This window comes from Notechis scutatus, chromosome 1 (genome assembly GCF_049901735.1).
Source record: "Notechis scutatus isolate UNSWTSFEM ecotype Mainland chromosome 1, rNotScu1.2, whole genome shotgun sequence".
Lineage (NCBI taxonomy): Eukaryota > Metazoa > Chordata > Lepidosauria > Squamata > Elapidae > Notechis > Notechis scutatus.
This window is the reverse complement of record NC_142009.1, coordinates 272,500,790-272,520,419: the sequence shown is the minus strand read 5'-3', so window position 1 is coordinate 272,520,419 and position 19,630 is coordinate 272,500,790. Positions and strand designations below refer to the sequence as shown.

At 37.9% G+C, this 19,630-nt stretch overlaps 1 protein-coding gene across 2 annotated transcripts in view; it reads right to left on the bottom strand.

The window, feature by feature from the left end:
- PLEKHD1 (pleckstrin homology and coiled-coil domain containing D1) overlaps positions 1-16,095 on the bottom strand; it is a 51,629-nt gene extending 35,534 nt beyond the window's left edge. For both annotated transcript variants that reach the window (XM_087951521.1, XM_087951520.1), the window contains exons 1-4: positions 15,782-16,095; positions 5,991-6,084; positions 2,112-2,201; positions 1,304-1,380 (exon numbers count right to left, since the gene is read on the bottom strand). In XM_087951521.1, the coding sequence (XP_087807647.1) occupies positions 1,304-1,380; positions 2,112-2,201; positions 5,991-6,084; positions 15,782-15,930 (410 nt within the window). In that variant the 5' untranslated portion in view covers positions 15,931-16,095. The remainder of the gene's footprint in view (positions 1-1,303; positions 1,381-2,111; positions 2,202-5,990; positions 6,085-15,781) is intronic.
- Between the last annotated feature and the right edge of the window lie 3,535 nt (positions 16,096-19,630).

Sequence of the window (19,630 nt, the reverse complement as noted above, 5' to 3'; positions counted from 1 at the left end):
CAAGGCATCCTGTTCCAAGAGTCTGCGTCAGCGTGACAAGTCTCACAGAGACTCATTTCTGGCGGAGTTTGGGGAGAGAAAGAAAGGCTTCTGCTGCTTATGATGCTTTCCTTGAATGAAGCCAAAAGTCTCTCTCTCTCTCTCTCTCCCCACTCTGAGAATGGAGCTGGAGACAGTCCCACGATCCCAAATAAAGAACGATTGATCGGTAGGAAAATGGGGTGGGGAATTTTCCTGCAGACTTTTGGGGGGATTTTCCCAGGGTCTCTGGTCTGCGGGATTTAAAATTGTGAGTTTGGTGGTCCCTGAGGTCCAAAAGGCTGGCGACCCCTGCTTTGGAGAATGGCTTGACTCCCTCTTCTTTGTGGCAGCCCCTGAGATATTGGAACACTAGTCCCTCTTTTCATCAAACAAGACATACCCAGTTCCAGCAGGTTGAATTGTGGAGTCCTTGATGCTCTCTGAGTTTGGTTGTTTGGAAGTTTCATTACCTGACTAGGTAATACCATCAGTGATAGTGAGGGTGGAGTTTGCTCCCAATTTATATCCAGTAGTTTGTCCTGCCAGTGTTATTGGAGGTGTGGATTTCTCCTTGACAGTTCTTTGATTAGGATAGGTTTTTTTTTTGCGTATTAATTGGTTCTGCTCAGAGCTATGTGAATATCATTGATTCAGTAAGCATTTACCAAGTTGGGCATCCAATCACATTCTTAAAATCAAGTGCACAGCCCTAGGTAATTCATACACAATAGCATTCTATTGATTTTGTTGGGAGAATAAAGCATATGTCTAAAAGTGATTACGTGCCACCTGGAATTTCAATAGAGTTGGACAGCCTTATATAATTATATATTTAATTAATAATCGTAACAGCAGCAACAGCAGCAGTGATAAATAATATGCAGCACCCCCTGTGTATCCTGAGAGGCAGATAAAATAATGGGATCAGCAAAAGCAGAGAAGCTTATTGGAAGTATTCCATGGTGAATTCTTCCAGGGTACCAATGCTTGTGGGATTGAACAGTTTATATTAACCAAAATATTTGCAAAACCAAAGAGCACTTCCAGGCACTGTCTGCACTGAACTTTCATGTTGTCACTCTCCATTCATAATTCTCCCATCTTTTCTGTATTCTGACAAGCTATTTTAAAGAGAAAAACTGCTACGGAAGAAGCATTCAAGCCACCATACTGCACAATCAAAGCCTATTGACCACGAAAGCTCCAAAATAAAAGCAACGGTGACTTGGATGCAATGGAAAATCAAGCCAAGCAAAATGGGGAGATTGCACGGCACACTTACACTTTTCCAGACTCCTGAAGCATCTCCAACCACTGGGATTGTTCATAAGCTGATTCTGCTGCTAGTGCAATGTTGCCCTAAAAAAAAGCAACAACAACCCCAAATCATAAACCCCATCTTTTCTTCAAGAGAAACACACCCCATCAAGGAGGAAAACGAACAACCATGACTATGATAAAAAGACTATCTGCAAATGCATACATCAGTTTTACTTGCATGGCTTTCCCAGAGTAATATTGGGAATGATAAATGTTGTCAAAACAATTTGCTTTGATCCCTGGAAGGAAGTCGTGAAAGTTAACTGACTGAAAGTGATGGTCTACAAACAGATGAAAAATTTTAGGGATTTCTAATGTCACAGCTAACAATTCCCTTTACTGGCAGTTACAGTAATGTAAAACATCACAGGTTACCAAATAAGCCACCAAAGAGAAATCAGATTAAGAGAATAACAGAGTCGGAAGGGACCTTGAAGGTCTTCTAGTCTAACCCCCTGCTTAAATGGGATACACTATATCAGGGGTATCAAACTCACGTTGTCATGGTGGTGTCATGTGACATATCGGGATTTCCCCCCTCCTTCACTAAACCGGGCATGGCGCATCTGGCCCATGGGCTGCAAGTTTGACAGCCCTGCCCTATATGGAATCATTCTGGACAATGGCTGTCCAATCTCCTCTTAAAAGCCTCCAGTGATGCTTCTGTTGCTTCTGTTGGGCAATCTACTTCTTTACTGTCTAATTAGCAACTTGGTGCCATATTAAAATCTATTAAATGGAGCAAGAAAGGAGAAGAAAAAACACTTTACATGGAAGTCCTCATGAGAGATTTTCATTGCATAAGGCATATTGGATTCTTCTTTGGCTTCTACGATGCATCCGCCAAGAGGTATGACACCCTGAGGAGGCACCAAAGATTTCAGACAATTGGTTAAAATCATCATTGAGAAGTGACATGATGCAGTTAGAACCAGATAAGATTACAAGATGGGCATCCAGAATGGTGATCCTCATAGAGCTAATGATAACAGAGAAATATACACAGGAAGTCCTCTGGCTTAAAAACAGCCTTTCGTTATGACCGGGCTGACTAGTATTATTCAAAATGACAAATTTATTTATTTATTTATCTACTTATTTACTTTAATAATATACTTCCTATCTCACTGGAGCAACTCTGGCTGAGTGGCCAATTGGCAACAAGATCTGACTTGAAAAGGCAGGTGGCACATGCTCCACTCACTGCAAATCAATGAATTACTGAAGCTACACAATGTCTCTATGACTGTCACAAAATAGTGCATGTATGTTAATATACTGTGCAGCCTGTTTTCAATGGTTCCTGAAAGCATTGCATGTCTTCAACAATTCCTCAGCTGGAGAAAGAAGAATGCTGTCCTCTTTTTGTCCATTTTGAGTGATGTCATGCTCCTGTATTTTTCTAACTACATAGTAAGACTAAATAACCTGTTCCAGTTTACATACAAATTCACCCTAAGGATAGAGTTAGGAACAGAACTCTTTCTTAATCTTGGGCCTTGCTGTTCAAGGCTGACTTAGCTCACAGATACTAACACTCTCTCTCAGCTACAAAATCTCCACAACGTGAGGTACTTTGTAAAGAAAATTAGCAGGAAAAAAGGCTTATTAAAGGAAGGTGTTTCCAGACAGATCAGTTCTATTTCAGTCTGACCAGTACTGAATATTGTGAGTTTATTTTTTTTCATTTGTTCCAGTGGTGGGATTCAATTTTTTTGGACTATCGGTTCTGTGGACGTGGCTTGGTGGGCGTGGCAAGGGAAGGATACTGTAAAATCTCCAGTCAGAGGTGGGATTTGCCAGTTCTCTGAACTAAACTCTTCAACAGTGAGTGTTTGGCCACTGTTTCCCATGTATTGGTGTCCTCTAGGTTACACTATTGGAATGTATTTCCTCTTGAGCCATCCTTTAAGTTTTCTTCAATATTTCAATTAATGCCAAGTTCAGCAGATAGATCATATGGATGAGCCACGGTGGTGCGGTGGTTAGAATGCAGTACCACAGGCTACTTCTGCAGACTGGTGGCTGCCTGCAATTTGGCAGTTCAAACCCCACCAGGCTCAGGGTTGACTTAGCCTTCCATCCTTCCGAGGTGGGTAAGGACCCAAATTGTTGGGGGCAATAGGCTGACTCTGTAAACCACTTAGAGAGGGCCGTCAAGCACTGTGAAGCGGTATATAAGTCTAAGTGCTATTGCTAATGCTATATATTTGGGCCAGTTACACTAAACGTAGCTTGTCACCACGAGAGAAGAGAAAATCTTCAAGCAGGGCATCCTATTGCTAGAATACTTGTAAGGTGGCTTATCTAGAGCTACCTGCATTTTTTCCCCAGTGCAAGTGAAGGTGTTTCTCTTTATCCAGAACCTCCAGCATGGCACAAGATGATCGAAGAGATCTCACCTTCTATGCAAACTTTTCTTGGTTTGCTTTGTGCTTATTTCAAAACAGCCGAGTCATGAGCATTTCCCATCAGCAAAATGCTCATGATTGACAAAAGAAGAAGGAAAGGATTTCCATGGATCGGTCAGCCTCCTATAGCCTTCTGAAATGTGCCTTGCTCAAAATTTGGCATGACATACTACAGGAGAAAATTGAATTGTTAAAAAATGATATATCCTCAACTGCAAGGGGGGAGGGGCGGGAAGAAGGGAGAAGGGAAGAAGTCTTTAAAGTGTAAAGCAGGGGTGTCCAACCTTGGTAACGTTAAGCCTGGAGGACTTCAACTCCCAGAATTCCCCAGCCAGCTTTGCTGGCTGGGGAATTCTGGGAGTTGAAGTCCTCCAGGCTTAACGTTACCAAGGTTGGACACCCCTGGTGTAAAGCCTGCTGTGATAATGGTATTTTATATAAAAATATAATGGTCTGTAGTTTGTATTGGTGCTTTTACTAAAATGCCAGTTATTAAAAAAATGTTTTATTAAACAACAAACTCTAACATGTATCTAAAATAGTGCTATGGAAGCAGCAGTGCAGGGGTGTCAAACTCAAATTGTCACAGCGGCGTCATGTGATGTACCAGGACTTTTCCCCCCTTTGCTAAACCGGGCAGGGGCGTGGCCAGCATGTGATTAAATCTGGCCCATAGGGCGGGGAGTTTGACAGCCCTGCAGTAGAGCATAGATCTGGATCAGCTGGTAAATCTCTTAAGTTACAAGGTGTAGATGAAAAGTACCGGTACTTTTGACTGTCAGTTCATCATAAAGACAGAAAATACGCCGATGTTGCCTGTTTTCTAAATGAGACTGGTGGAAAGAAAAAAGCTTGTGGGGGCAGGGTAACAGAAGCACACCTAGAGAACTGTACATTCTGTTCCCAGGCTGAGCATATACTGTATATTTAGCGGCACCTTTTATGTAAAGGCATAAGGCATAATCACCTCCATGAATTATTACTGAGCTTCTGAATAAAAACAAAGTGAACGTCAGAAGCCTTAAGCCAGTCCACTCTGATTCATAGCCCCACAGTTTCTGAAATGCCTAATGTTCAGGGTGTTCAGAAAAGGAGTACAATTTCAAGAATAAGAAGCATAGAATGGAAAAACTTTATTTACTTACAGGTAATCTTGGTTGATGACAGTAATTGGGACCGGGAACGCTGTTGCTAAATGATATAGTCCTAAAATGTGATATCACATGACCATACTGACTTATCATAGCAAATTCCAGCAGCTCTAGTCCATGTTAAGTTCATGTTAAGTTCTAGTTCATGTTAAGCAATGTCAACTGCAATACTATTTAGACTTATAAATCACTTCACTGTGCTTTACAACCCTCTCTAAGCAGTTTACAAAGTCAGCATATTGCCCGCAACAATCTGAGTCCTCATTTTACTAACTTCAGAAAAATGGAAGGCTGAGTCAACCTTGAGCCGGTCAGGATTGAACTCCTGGCATTGGGAATGCAGAGTTAGCCTGCAATACTGCGTTCTAACCACTGTGCCTTTAAGCAAATCCTGCATGGTCATATGATCATCCTCTGTGACCTTGTGCTGACTTTCCCATTGATTTTGCTTGCTGGAAGCCAGCTGTGAAAGTCACAAGGCTCATATGACCATGGGATTCTGCAACCGTTATAATTGTGAGCTGGTTGCCAAGTACCCAACTTGCAATCACGTGACTGTAGGGATGCTGTGAATGGCTTCAATTTTGAGGACAGGCTGTAAGTGTCCTTCAGTGCCATTGTAACTTTGAACAGTTGCTGAATGAATGGCCATTAACGGAGGACTATCTGTATTTATTTACTTACTGAACATAATTGTATGCTGCTCAGTTCCTAATGGCTCTGAGTTGCTTACGTCAAGCAACAAATATCATTAAAATAGAATCAATCAATCAGTCAATCAAAACAATCACTCCAGATGGCTTCACACAATCCTGGTTGTCCTCAAATGTTTCCTGAAGTGTACAACTCCCAGGCTTTTTGGAAGCTGAACAAGGAAAGGGTAATCTGGATTTCAGGGGTATTAAAAGTGCATGCTCTATTTGATTGTTTACTACCCAGGTAATCCTAAATACACGGTGTAGGTTCCTTTAAATTTTTTAAAAGTTCATTTTAAGTACACAAATATGTTTTGTGAAGCAGAAATCCAGTCTTTCTAGACTCCCTTCTAACAAGGCCCTATCTGAATGTCTTTGGAGATGTTGCTAACCTTTGGATGGATATTGAAGTACCGATTATTTTCAAAGTTCTTCTTTTCACTCTCAGCATAGTAAAGCAGAAAACTTTCCTTGATGATAAAGAATCTGAAAAAGAGACATGCTGTATCTTTACATACAATTTTAATTCTCCAAAAAGGCAATGGTAACATGTAGTTATTTGAACTCTGTGGGACGCCATGGGTCCACAATGCACCTGGCCAAGTATGAATTGGCCTTTCTGTAGGTTTAGCCTTTTTGTTATGACATCTTTTTACTATTCTATTAGTATCATTTTGAGGAAACTCAGCCTTTTGCTGAGTTTTCTACACATCCTATTTGGCACAGCAGTGATTACAACCTGTTGCTTTACATTCTTAAGCCTAGTTGAAATTATCTTTTCACTATTTTTTCAAGTCTAAGTATTGGTATCTAATGCTGATCCCAGAAAAATTACATATATCTGTACTATCACACACTGAATCTTCAGGGGGAAAAAAGTAATGTGGTACTTTTAAATACGGTATTTATTTATTAAAAATGCCTTTTATATCAGTGCCCATCAGTGCCCAAAAAATTTGGAAGCAGTTAAGAAAAACAAAAAGATATACAGATTGTCTTTGATTACTGGCAGCTTTGTTTGACAACCATTTGACGTTGGGACAATATTGTTGTTTTAAAAAAAGCTTGCGACTATTCCTCACATTTATGACCTGAGTGATCACCGTTGCCATTTGTGTGTTTCTCAACAGAGTAAAGAGAAAGGTAGAAGTAAACTTGCTTTGCTTAATGAGCAAAGAGGAAAGATGATGTTGTAAGCCTGTCACAGTCATGTGATGTTTCAGTTAGTGACTGTAGAGCTTAGCGGTGGAATTGCTGCTCCCAATTATAGTCACTAAGTGAGGACTGCCTGTATTGGGAGAACTAGCGGCTGAGTAAAGAGGTGAATTTCTTTAAAAAGAAATGCTAAAACATATCAATGTTGTATACTTGTGATACATGAGAAGATTCTTCACCTCATCAAATTCATCTTAGTAGCTATAGCTCAGAGAATAAATATAAATATACTCCCTTGTACTTCTCACTGTAATGATTCACTCTAGCCATTACATATGTACAAACAAACTGAAGACATATTGTACATAATGTACCAAATGCATAACGAGGTTAGATTTTTTTTTTAATAAAGACGGTTTAGTTTCTCAGCAGTAAGAATGCTAATGAAATATGTGAAAATAAATCTTAAAATCCACTGGCATTGTCTTTGGAGACGAAGACTAAAGCAACATGTAATTATCCAGACTGGAAATGTCTTTCACAAAAGGAGTTAAGATAAGAAATGTGTTTGCTCTGAGTTATAGACAAATTTTAGAGCAGTTCCAATTCTCATCAACTCTCTGAGCAAAAAGAAAACATTTTTTGTCTCAACAGAACAAAGTCACCTTTCACTTCTTTTAAGTTCTTGAACTGGTGAGATTTTTTTTAACTTCCTCATAAAATCAGCCCAACATCATGTATGTCAACAATGGCATGTCTAAGCGCCAGTTTCTTTACCACCCATACCTCAAAGACAAAATATCAGCCCTGTATTATAGGCACATTAAACTGAGAATACATGGGCGTTTTAAAATGAATGGAAAATAGATTACTTTTGAAACAGTAACTTTGCAGAAGGATTATATTGAGAATAGAATAGAATAGAATAGAATAGAATAGAATAGAATAGAATAGAATAACAGAGTTGGAAGGGACCTTGGAGGTCTTCTAGTCCAACCCCCTGCTTAGACAGGATACCCTACACCACTTCAGACAAATGGTTATCCAATCTCTTCCTAAAACTTCCAGCGTCAGGAGCTTTGTGGGCTGGCTATTCACTGGAAACAGGGTAACCCAGGGGTTGCTTTCTTCTTGAAAGAAATAACAAACATATCCCTTGAATATTATCCTAGATTCCATCCTTCTTTTCATAGTTCAACTAGTCTCAACACCATGGAATGTTTTGGACAGTTTTCTCTGGACCACCACTTATATATATCTGATCCTGGACAGAAATAATCTGCGGAGATGTTCACGCACAGAAACTGTACTTGATACTACATTTCATTCCTAACACTTTCATTGGCTCCAGAGCAGTAGTGGGATTCAATTTTTTTTACTACCGGTTATGTGGGCGTGGCCTGGTGGGTGTGACATGGCTTGGTGGGCGTGGCTTGGTGGAGTGGCAGGGGAAGGATGCTGCAAAATCTCCATTCCCTTCCCACTCCTGGTGGAAGGCAATCACCGATTCTCCGAACGACTCAAAATTTCCACTCCTGGTTCTCCAGAACTGATCAGAACCTGCTGAATACCACTTCTGTTCCAGAACAGCCATTGCCAACTTTTTGCTATACGTAGATCCCTGTGTCATCCCTGAAGCTTTTGAGGATTGTCCCAAGCACTATAGCACACAGAGCTTCTTCACATTAATTTAATTAAATCCAGGCACTGCCTAACTCTAAACAGCTGTGCAAATCTTCAACATTTTATAAGAAAAGCTAAAAGGACAGACTTTTGCCCAAATGCCAAATCACAAACAGCGGTGTTGTTTCTGTCTCAGTCTTCCAAGATTTAAAATGTGAAGGCTCCAAGCACAAAAAGATTGGCAATCTTCAGAGATTGTCAAGTATTGTGATTATATGTTTAGGTGTACAAGGGTGAGAGGGAGACTTTTTTTTTTATTACCCACATGGAGGAATTAGCATACTTGCAGGATCTTTGCTATTCCACAGTGATTTACAAACCACAATCAGGAGTTTGTGTTTTCGTATCTGAATAATTTCATTTGCTACTACATCTGCTATATCTGGGCTGCAAAAAAATCTGGAAAACCATTAGATGGCAGCAAAGAGGTTTTGCTGCAAGTCGAGGTGGGTGTTGTGCTATAAAATCAAGAGTGAATCGCGAATTGTTTGTTTCAAAGTGAGTTACACATACATTTGGCATAGTTGAGAAAAATATATACATTCTGTGATCAACCCTCAGAAAGTCTGTTTTCTAAAGAAGAAGAAAAAAGGCTGCTATGGTTTTTAATGTATTCAGTTAATGAGCTTAGTTAGCTAATATTTATAAAATCTTTGAAAACTTAAAAGAACTCAAATAAGTACGCTCTGATTTTTAACATTCTTCTAAGATCCACAGATTTTTTTTTCTTTTGTACTGTACTGTTCTAAAAGTTCCAGGTACTAAATAATGCACATAATTGAAACTGGGATCATTTTCATCCTTTGGGAGATAGATTCTGGTAGAAATGGAACAAGAGCGTCTCCGGGACTTTCTATATCTCTAATGGGCCAACTGAGGTGGCATGCTTTTCTGTTACATGTTTTGGCAACAAAACCATGAAGATTTGAGGATGGTAGTTCTGTTTATTAAATGGAAAAGAGAGAGAGAGATCTAATTTCGGGAGGAAAAAAGCTTCAGTGTGGGTGATTCTAAGCATTTTGGTAAACATTTGATGCCCAGATTGATGTTGAAGTTTTCTATTTAATTCAACGAATTAAATAAATAAGGCAGAATCTAGTACTTAAAGCTATACATTCCCTGCAATAATTCCTGAAGCACAGTTACTGAAAGGGATGTCAGCTCTTATGGGACCTTAGTTCTTGTTTAGGAAAAGGTTCCATCTACCGTTATTTCAAACTTTCAGTTGTCAGATAGTCACTAGATATGAGCCTGTGGTTGAGAAAGATAGCTAGTTGGGGGTTATTTCTTTATATTCTAATTGCAATTGCCTAGTGTTGATCAGTTTCCTTTTTAATAGGTTTTGTTCCTGTATTTCCTCTGATTGATCAGTAGTACCAGCTGTTATATGACCATTGAATTATTGTGGCTATTTTAGCAGAGTGCTTGTCAAACTGGGACAGATGAGTCTTGCCATGTTTTAGAGCTGGCTCAACATCACTGCTGTTTGGTGACACTCTTATAAGAAAGTCACAAAACTGATGAACCTGCAAGACTGCCTATCCCAGGGAATGCAAGAAAAAAAAGAGGTTTGCAAAAGGAACTCTTTCCTCTCTTTTGCTGATGGCTGCTTTCAACTATTAGAATAAATCTATCAGTTATTAAAACATAGGATTCTTCTGGAGGTTTTTAAGAAGAGACTGGACAACCGCTTGTCTGAAATTCTATGGAGTCTCCTGCTAGGAGGAACTTGGAGGAACCTTCAAGGTCCCTTTCAACTCTATTATCTTGTACTCGATCAATCAGAACCAGCTCTTTCTCTAAGTGCCTTCATCAATATAGCTTAGAATGTCACTTGTGTTCCTTAAAAAGGCAGAAACTTCTTTCTTTCTTTCTTTCTTTTTTAACAAATTTTATTCAGTTTTTCACATAAAAACAAAAGTCTCTTTTTAGTGGACAACATATTTCTGGGTCATCACCTTTACATACAAATATGACAGCAATTATATGTTCATATATGCATACTTAATTCTATTATTACCTTTTCCATTCCAAATTTTCAGTAAGGAGAGAAACAAACACATTAATTCTAGCCTCTTTCATTAATCTCAGTCTAAACATCTTTTTGTTTCATTTCAATTATTTCAAATATAATCCTTTAATATTTATTTTAAAAATAAAGATAAACAATATGTGTTTGCCTAATAATAACAATAATAAAGGTTGCCAATGTGTCTCCTTGCTTTTAATAGTCTATATTAATTTATTAATTTAGTTGGTTCTTTAGTCTGTCATATTCCCTTTCCATTACACATTCTTGCAGAAACTTCTTTCTATAGACTTAAAATGCTGATCTTTTAAAAAGGCCATGATTTTTAATATTTTGAAATTTTCCTAAACATTGAATATCTTCCACTTTAAGGAAGATTTCTTAAATATATATTTAAGTTTGATTAATTCTTCTCAAATACTAAAGAGATCAATAAAAAGAATGGCTCAAGTGCTTCTGGGCTAACCTGGTAGTCCATAAAAGACTGCATTGCTGCCATGCTCTAGTATTATGGACAAAAGGAGCTGATAACAATAGTACATCAGGCAGGTGAGTGATGATGTTTTAGAGAAATTTGGGGTGTGGTTTTTTTGGGACTCTACATTTTATTTTCTTGACCTTTGTGTTATATTCTTTAGTTCGCCACAGGATACCAGTAAGAAACCATGCAGCCAAAGTTAACAAGTTGCTATGAGATTTCAGTGGCATGATTCCTGTTAACCAAAGGTTTTCAAACCCTGGATAAAAAAGTGCTGACTGGGAATTATAGGTGTTGAACTCTAACACATTACCTGGACTTTGAATTAGTCTAGAGACATTATTCTTAAGAGGACCTGAGTTCATTCAGCACCTGAGAAAAGAATATGCCTATTTTTAGAAAAAAGATAGTAACTCTGTAGGAGAACACATTCAGTTAGCATTTCTACAGAGTCTGTTAGGAAAGTGAGTGGATCAGAAACAGATAAGTGTCTTCCAGATGTCTTGTTTTGCAGATCTCATAATCTCTTGCCATTGCCCATGTTCATTGGGGCAATGAGAATTGAAGTGGAAAGCCTCAGGAATGTACCAGGTTGCCTACTTCCAACCATAACAAACCAGTAGCTTAATTCAATGCAAGAGAGATTCCTATGATTCTTTTAATGCCAATTCTAAGGTAATTTATTCTTCATATCTTAATACTGAATCATATTCTTAAATTTTATGTAGTATGTATTTGTACATAAGAGGATCTACTTCTTCCAATGACATTCAACTGGGTTTCAGCAAAGTTTCATAAAAGTCAGTTCAGTGCTTAAATGCAACCTTTGTTCTCTAAATGCCTCGATCCAGTAGTTACATATGGTTTATTTTCCAGTTCCTGGGAGCTAGTAGACAATGAAAGCCTTATTTATTTTATTTTATTTTATTTTATTTTATTTTATTTTATTTTATTTTATTTTATTTTATTTTATTTTATTTTATTTTATTTTTTATTTTATTTTATTATTTTATTTTATTTTATTTTATTTTATTTTTATTATTTTATTTTATTTTATTATTATTATATTTTATTTTATTTTATTTTATTTTATTTTATTTTATTTTATTTTATTATTTTATTTATTTTTTTATTTATTTTATCACATTTTGAACCACCCATCTCCCTAGGGATTACATGGAAATGCATTACAAAATAAATGTTAGTGTGGTAAAGTTAAAAAGAATGGTGGTAGGGGGAGCATCTAAACGAAGACCCTGACATGTTGGGGTGGGAGGATTTTTTAGATATAATTTTAATAAAAGTATCATACTATGAAAGCATCATACTATAAATGCATAAATATAAATTACAAATGAAAATGAAGATAATAGGGAAATGGGGAAGGGAAAGAAGGGAAAACAATGTGTGGGGTAAAGAAGAAAAAACCAGTAACTTCCAACTTTTTTTAGTGCAATAGAAGAAAAATGCAGAAGAAAAAGCTTCATCTTTTTTCAACTAAGATATATTAGTCGTTTCTATAACAACAAACATAACTGCTCAGTAAAGCCCAAAGTCAGAATTTCTTTTCCCCCCTATCTTGGGCACAAAACTGTAGAAGTGTTTTCCAGGTAGAAACATAACTGAATATAGTCTTTTGTTTGATTAAAACAGTTACTGTAATTATGGTAACTGCTAGTTCGATCCATTTTTCCATCCATTCTTCCATTGTGGAGATTATTAGGAGTAGGGAATTTTAATATTTTGCTCCTCCCTATCTGCACTATGGTTTTTATGAGGGAGAAAGTTAAATCAAAATCACCTTTTGACAAATTGTTTAAGCCTCCCTTTCATATTTGCTGCCATCTAAATTGAAACCACTCTACATGCATCTAAGTTTGTTTTCTTCCCCTTCAAATAAATGGCATGGCATGGGGTTTGCCTCTATTATATGAATTTGATGCCAGTCTAGTGTGTCTCATGGAAAGAGCAACATAAGACCTATTAGAAGTTTTGCCATCTAAATGGACCTAAGACAAGGCTTTCATAGAAGCCAGTAACCAGGAGCAACATTCAGATGGGAATTCAGCTGTGGAGACCACAGGACTTGTACACTTCTCTGGATTCTATCTAGACTGGCCCTGAACTTGGTGTGTGCGTTGATGAGGCCTGCTGTCTTTCAAGTTAACAGGTCTTGTTATCCCTATGCAAATAATACAGTATATTTGCTTGCAAAAGTGGAATATCTTGACTATTGTATTGTCTCTTTCTCATTGCAAATTAGTAACATTTAACACTGTTGCAGGGACGTGGTGGCTCAGTGGCTAAGACACTGAGCTTGTCAATCAGAAAGGTCAGCAGTTCGACGGTTCGAATCCCTAGTACCGCGTAACAGAGTGAGTTCCCGTTACTTGTCCCAGCTTCTGCCAACCTAACAGTGCGAAAGCATGTAAAAGTGCAAGTAGAAAAATAGGGACCTCTTTGGTGGGAAGTTAACAGTGTTCCATGCGCCTTTGGCATTCAGTCATGCCGGCCACATGACCACGGAGACGTCTTCGGACAGCGCTGGCTCTTTGGCTTTGTAACGGAGATGAGCACCGTCCCCTAGAGCCGGAAACGACTAGCACGTATGTGCGAGGGGAACCTTTACCATTAACACTGTTGCAAATTTGTGAAACGAAAGGAAAGAACCACCAATAACCATACATCCCATAACAATAATCTTTTCCATTCCTATACACTGTTCTTGAGGCAAGAGGTCCTTAAATTATGTGTGCCATAAGTACAATTGTTTGCATTTTGCATCTGTATGCCTTTATTAGCTGAAAGCACAACTAAAATAGAGATTCCAGGCAAATTTTATATATTGTCTTAACATGATATTAGAGGTCTCTTTTTAAAAGTCCTTTCTATTCTTGATAGGCTAACCACAGAGAATGAGAGTTTTCTCTGCTACAGTATTTGGACCTTAGTTTCCAAAAAATTGTGACTGGAATTGAAGAGAATATTTCAGCATCTCGATTTGGGTCAAATAGGCAACTCAAGAGAGCGTAGATGGCAACCATCTTTCTGCCAGACAGAAGGTCCTGCTTTCCTTTAGTTCTTTAAGAAGAGGAACCCCAGCTCAGCAGTGCCAGAGAAGGAGGAGAGGACAGCTAAGGAGATGACAGCTCCTCATTGCCTTTTTGGGTCACCTGTTCACCTTGCAAACTGTTTTATGACTTGCATTTTTACTGTGCTTTAGATATATGGAGCCTGCAGGGGGATGTGCTATTCTATACAATGCCCTCATACTGTGATTGAAAAGCATTTTTTAAAAAAACATCACTATCTTTATTTATACAGGAATCAGTTCTGTTTGGCTCTTGACAGTTTGCTAAGTCTTGCAACTTTCAAGTCAACACATCCTCTGGTTCAGAAGGGTCCTGCCATTAACTTTTGCCTCTACTTAGCTGCAGAAGGCCCATTCATTTCTATGCACACAGCCTGAAATATCTTTTCCATGAGTTCACAAGTACAAGTTGAGAGTAGAAGTACAGGTTGAGCGTACGGTACCTCTTCCTCACCTCCTCTTCTTTTACTCAAGCAAATTAGCAATGAAATACATATAGATATTAAAAGAATTGATCCAGAACTTCATTTTTGGAACAGATGAACTCAAGGAATAGCTGTTCAGAGGTTCTTCGCAGGGGAGAGCATAGGGAAACTACTAAACCATGTTCTCCACTCTGCAGTTCCTTTATTTGCTGTGCTGGAATGATGAGGCAAAAGAAGAAACAGAGGGAGGATCAGCAAAAAAAAAAAATTATCTCCCATCTTTGCTTCAATGGAAGAACCCTGCAAGCAGAATTTATTTTACAGGAACCCTTGACCCAAGTTTCTCTTTTATATTTATTTACTTTCATATTGAGTTGGCTATATGTTAACTGCAAGTATAAATGCATATGGAATTTCAGGTGAAGAATGTACAGAGGCGGATTTTTCTGGAAGGACTGGTAGCAGGAAGATTAAAAAGAAACCCTATATGCTAAATGTTTCTGAAATCTGGCAATAAAATAAGTTACTCCTGATTGCACACATGGTGACTAATCCAAAACTATATTTAGGAATGGGATATTTATTATGGGGATGGCAGTTTCTTCTCAGCCATAACCCGTAATGTTTTGTGATTGAGAAATAGAATTGTGCAGCAGTTCTGACAACGACCACAAGATAAATAGGTGCATAGGATTTGATAGTGATAGCACGAACAGTTTCGCTCCTCCCTGTTGTGTTGGCACTGTGTCATGTCTTCAGATCAGGCAGCCAGCATTCTCAAAAAAAAAAAAAGCACTTTGGAATTAAGTTCACACAACGAGCAGCAAGCAAGCAAGCTAAGAAAGCCTTCACTGCTTGGCTTTCCCTAGAAGCAGATGATCTCAACTTAGCCTACATTCAGCATGAGTTGGCCTAACACCAGTTCACCTACGCTCTTCTTTGCAGAACATAGAGAATTGCAGGCAGAGAGCCTTTGCCAAGCTACAAATAGATCACCATACAGAAATCGTGTTTGCCCAGATTGTTAATTAATAGATTCCATAAAGTTGCACAACAACGATGATGATGATGATGATGATGATTTGGATCCTACACATTAATACAGCCCCATTCCTGGACTGGATTCTTCTATTCTGAAACTCATATGGAGCTGGACATTTTAAGATCCTGCCTGTCCAGAACCCCAGCCTGATTGCTACCCCAGATTTTCTGGATTTTCCTTCCCATGAAGAACTTCATAATCACCACCTTCTCTTCTCTTCTCTTCTCTTCTCCCCTCCCTTTCTGCCTCTGCAGCTCTACCCAGACACCTTCTGCCTTACCTTCTGGACCATTTGGCTGACGGTCTCCCAAACGGTCTCTTCCAGAGCACTCCATACAGCTGCACTTTGGTGCGGATATCCAAGGCACCCAAATCTGTCTGATCCATGGAGGGGGAAGGAGAGACCGAGTTGGATTTTGAAGCAAACATTATTAAGAGGCAGACTTTAAAAAAAAATAAAAATCTAATTCTCTGCTTCGACTCTGTAGCTGTAGGAATCTGATTAAATGCAACGAAGCAGAAAGGCGTAACTGCTTACTTGGGGAGAGAGGGGGAGAGAGTGACGCTTAGCTCTGAATCAATAACTCTGCTGCCAGTGCTCGATATTTGTCTCCCCTGATGCAGAGGTGATGTGAGCTTCCTCGTTTCATTTCACTTCCTGATGCCCTGAACAGAGAGGGAACATTCCAGACAAGCAGGGAGGGAAAAAAAACAAAACATTTTTTTCATGAAGTAGATGGAGCCCTCAAGGTAACAAGCCAAGGCAGTTTCTGTGACAATGGAGCATTCACAAAGTATAGCTGAAATGGCTCTTATTTCTTTCATACATAGTCAGTTTAGTTTGATGGTTAACGTTTAGGGCTAAGATCTGGGTTCAAATCCTCAATCCATTCACTGGGTAATTCTTGTGCTGAGAGGCAGTAACAACCAACCCAATCTACCTTGTCAGGTTGTTGTAAAGATAAAATGGGAGGAGAATCCTAGAAGGGACCTTGTGCAGCTTGAAAAAAAATGGGATAGTTATGAAATAAAGGATTGCTTTAATGAATAAGCTGGATCGGACTAACCACCTCCAAGCTCAGTGAAGATTGCATTTCTGTTGAAACATTGAGCATTCACATATGTTTGAGCATGAATCCTACTAGCCAAGTTTCCGTTCAGATGTGAGATTTAAAGTTGATTCTAAGTTGTGAACCAAGATATTTTTATTTTTATTTTTTAATTTTCTCTGAGGTAAGAAAAAAACAGAATCTATAATAAGAGCTCAGAACAATACATCTCAATATTCATTCACATTCACAGCCTACATATAACTTGTGATCCAAGATTTGAAGACAAGATTCAGTTCAAACAAGTCAGAGATGGTTTGAAAAGATTTGTTGAGAAGCTGTCATGGGAGGCAATTTTTGGCAGAACAGGAACAGTCTGGTTTTCAGAGCACATTAACTTTGTGAAATTTCAGCCAGAGAGCTCATTATTATTATTATTATTATTATTATTATTATTATTATTATTATTATTATTATTATTATTATTATTATTATTATTATTATTATTATTATTTAAAAAAAAGAAAAATGCACCTGCACTCTTTTAAAGCAGAAATAGAGGAGACAGAGAAAGGAAATAAAGCAAACGTTGTTTTATTAAAGCTTAACAATAAAATGTTCAGAAACTGTTTAAAAAGTAAGCTCTTACTAAACTGATTACCAGCTTTTCTGGGCAGTTACAATGGCTGATTGACATGAAATGATTTGTGCAAACAATGCACAGTATATAATAATATCCCATGATATAAATAGAAATATGTATTATACGCAATAACTTAACCTCAAACCACAGTAGGTGAAACCTACTTACAATGCAAATACATTTGACCTTTTTGTCTCAAAACAAACTGCCTTAACAAATTTTAGCAGAGGTGCAAGACATATTCGGCAGTGCAGCAATAGCAACAGGACAGTTAAAAAGCAAGCTTTCTTCCGTGCATTCCTTTTCAACCTGTGTGGAATATTGGGAACTGTCCCATACATTATGAGTTGTGGTCATGGAGATATTTAGAGGTTCTTCTGCCTGATTTCATCTCAACAAAGGATCCTGGCAGGGCTTCTTGGATATTGATGGCTGTAGATGTTGGAAGCGGCACTTCTGTTTTTAAGTATTGCAGTGTGGGAGATGACGTTTATGGAATGGTTAACCCTTGCTTGCCTAAAATTTCAGATAGGATTACCATTTTGTAATTTTTCAACTTAAGTTCCTAAAAAAGTTTCTTAAAAACATATGGGTTAGATATGAACATTAGTTTGCCCTCCAGATTTCACCTTTTTTAAACTGAAGCTCTATGACTAACTTAAGTTATTCAAAGTTTAATGGAGGTCAGAAAAAAAAAATCAAACCTGTAGAATAGAATATGGAAAACTCAGGTTATCAAAGAAGATATATAGGTAGTCCAGAACTATAAAGAGCTATCAGGAAAATTAAAAATCAGAATTAACTGATTTTAGTAAAGAATAACAAAGGCTTCTTGATATTTCCAGAAATAAAACAAAAAGAGACAGTCTACCAGTTATTCAGTGGAAATTTCAAAATACTACCACATAATTTGCAATCACTGCAAATGAGTCCAATTTTGACTCAATTTTTTGACTCTGCATCTTTTGATATCGATTTATAGAAAACAAACTTAAACTCTTTAATTCGAAACAAATTGGTATATCTTATTTTGATTACCTGCCATGACAAATTTTGAAAATTCATATGTAACATATAGCAGAAATAAGATGTCCTCAAATTCCCCTTGAAATTTTTCAATTTGTAATTTCCTGTTATCTTCCTCTCCAACTCCCACCAAAATCATGGGAGGCCAGTACCTTACGGCAGAGATGGGGGGGAAAGTGCTGTACACAATTGTTTTGTTAAGATTGTGGTCTGTACTTCGAAAGGTCAACTAGAGATAGATAAACTACCTGGTCACTTTTGCACATATTTATTTACAAGCCTCTCTCTCCAACCTCTGTACTTACCCACAATTTGTATTTTTACAGAGATGCCCAAAACCTGGCAGTGGAATAACTTTTTCATAAAAAAGACTTGATAGCAAGTTCTATAAGCAGGATTCTATCTGTTGAAAGTTTGAGAAGCACAAGTAGCTTGTTAGAGAAAATACATTAAAAATAATTTCTGATTAGCCTTTTTCTATCCAGCTGGATAGGTATTTGAGTAAATTTCCAAGATATTCCAGTTCCATTTAAACAAACTTAAGTTTGGATTTTTTTTTAAAAAAAATACGTTTTCCTTATAAATGTTTGGAGTTAACAGTATGTGGTACATTTGTGGCTATTTATGCATTGACATGGCTGCCGAAATCAAACCAGGTGACTCTGGGTAGTGGACAAAAAGAAGCCCATAATACAAAACAACAAATTAAAACATACTAAACAATGACAGGACAAAGAGAACTGAAAACCCTTCTCTTACCATCATGGACTCAATTCAACCTGATCCCAGGGCTGAGAGAAAAGCCAGGTCTTGACTGCTTTTCCCTCCTAAAGGCATGAATGGTTGGGGCAAACTTTATATCTAAGAAAAGATCATTCCAAATGGCAGGGTACATCACAAAGAAGGAACACCTCCTGGGTCTCATAATATGACAATGTCAAAGAAAGGACTAAGAGTTTCTTGCCTTCTCCTTCAGAATGTATGGGGATGGGCAAACATACCCTCAGGAGCAGTTGGTCCAACAGGCAACACAGTTCTGTCAGCTAGGATATCACCAGCACTTTGAATTGCACCTAGCCGTAGCTTACAGAAGGGAGTTATCATGCCAGCATAATAAATATCCACAAATTAGCTACGCTGCTAATTATGGATATTTATTATGCTGGCATAACTCATGATAACTATGGTCCAACTGAAGTTTCCAATGGTCTTCAAGAGTATGTAAATCAACAAGTTTTGAAAATAAAAAAAATATTTAAGTAAGTACATTTAATACTTTGGTGTGTTACATTTGGATGCACCGGGATGGGGGGTGGGGATGGACAAAGTATGCTGATTTATTATGCTTTTCACTGGGTTCTTCTAAAATTGCTTTATCTAATCCGTTTCTGGAAGTGAGTAAGGAAATAAA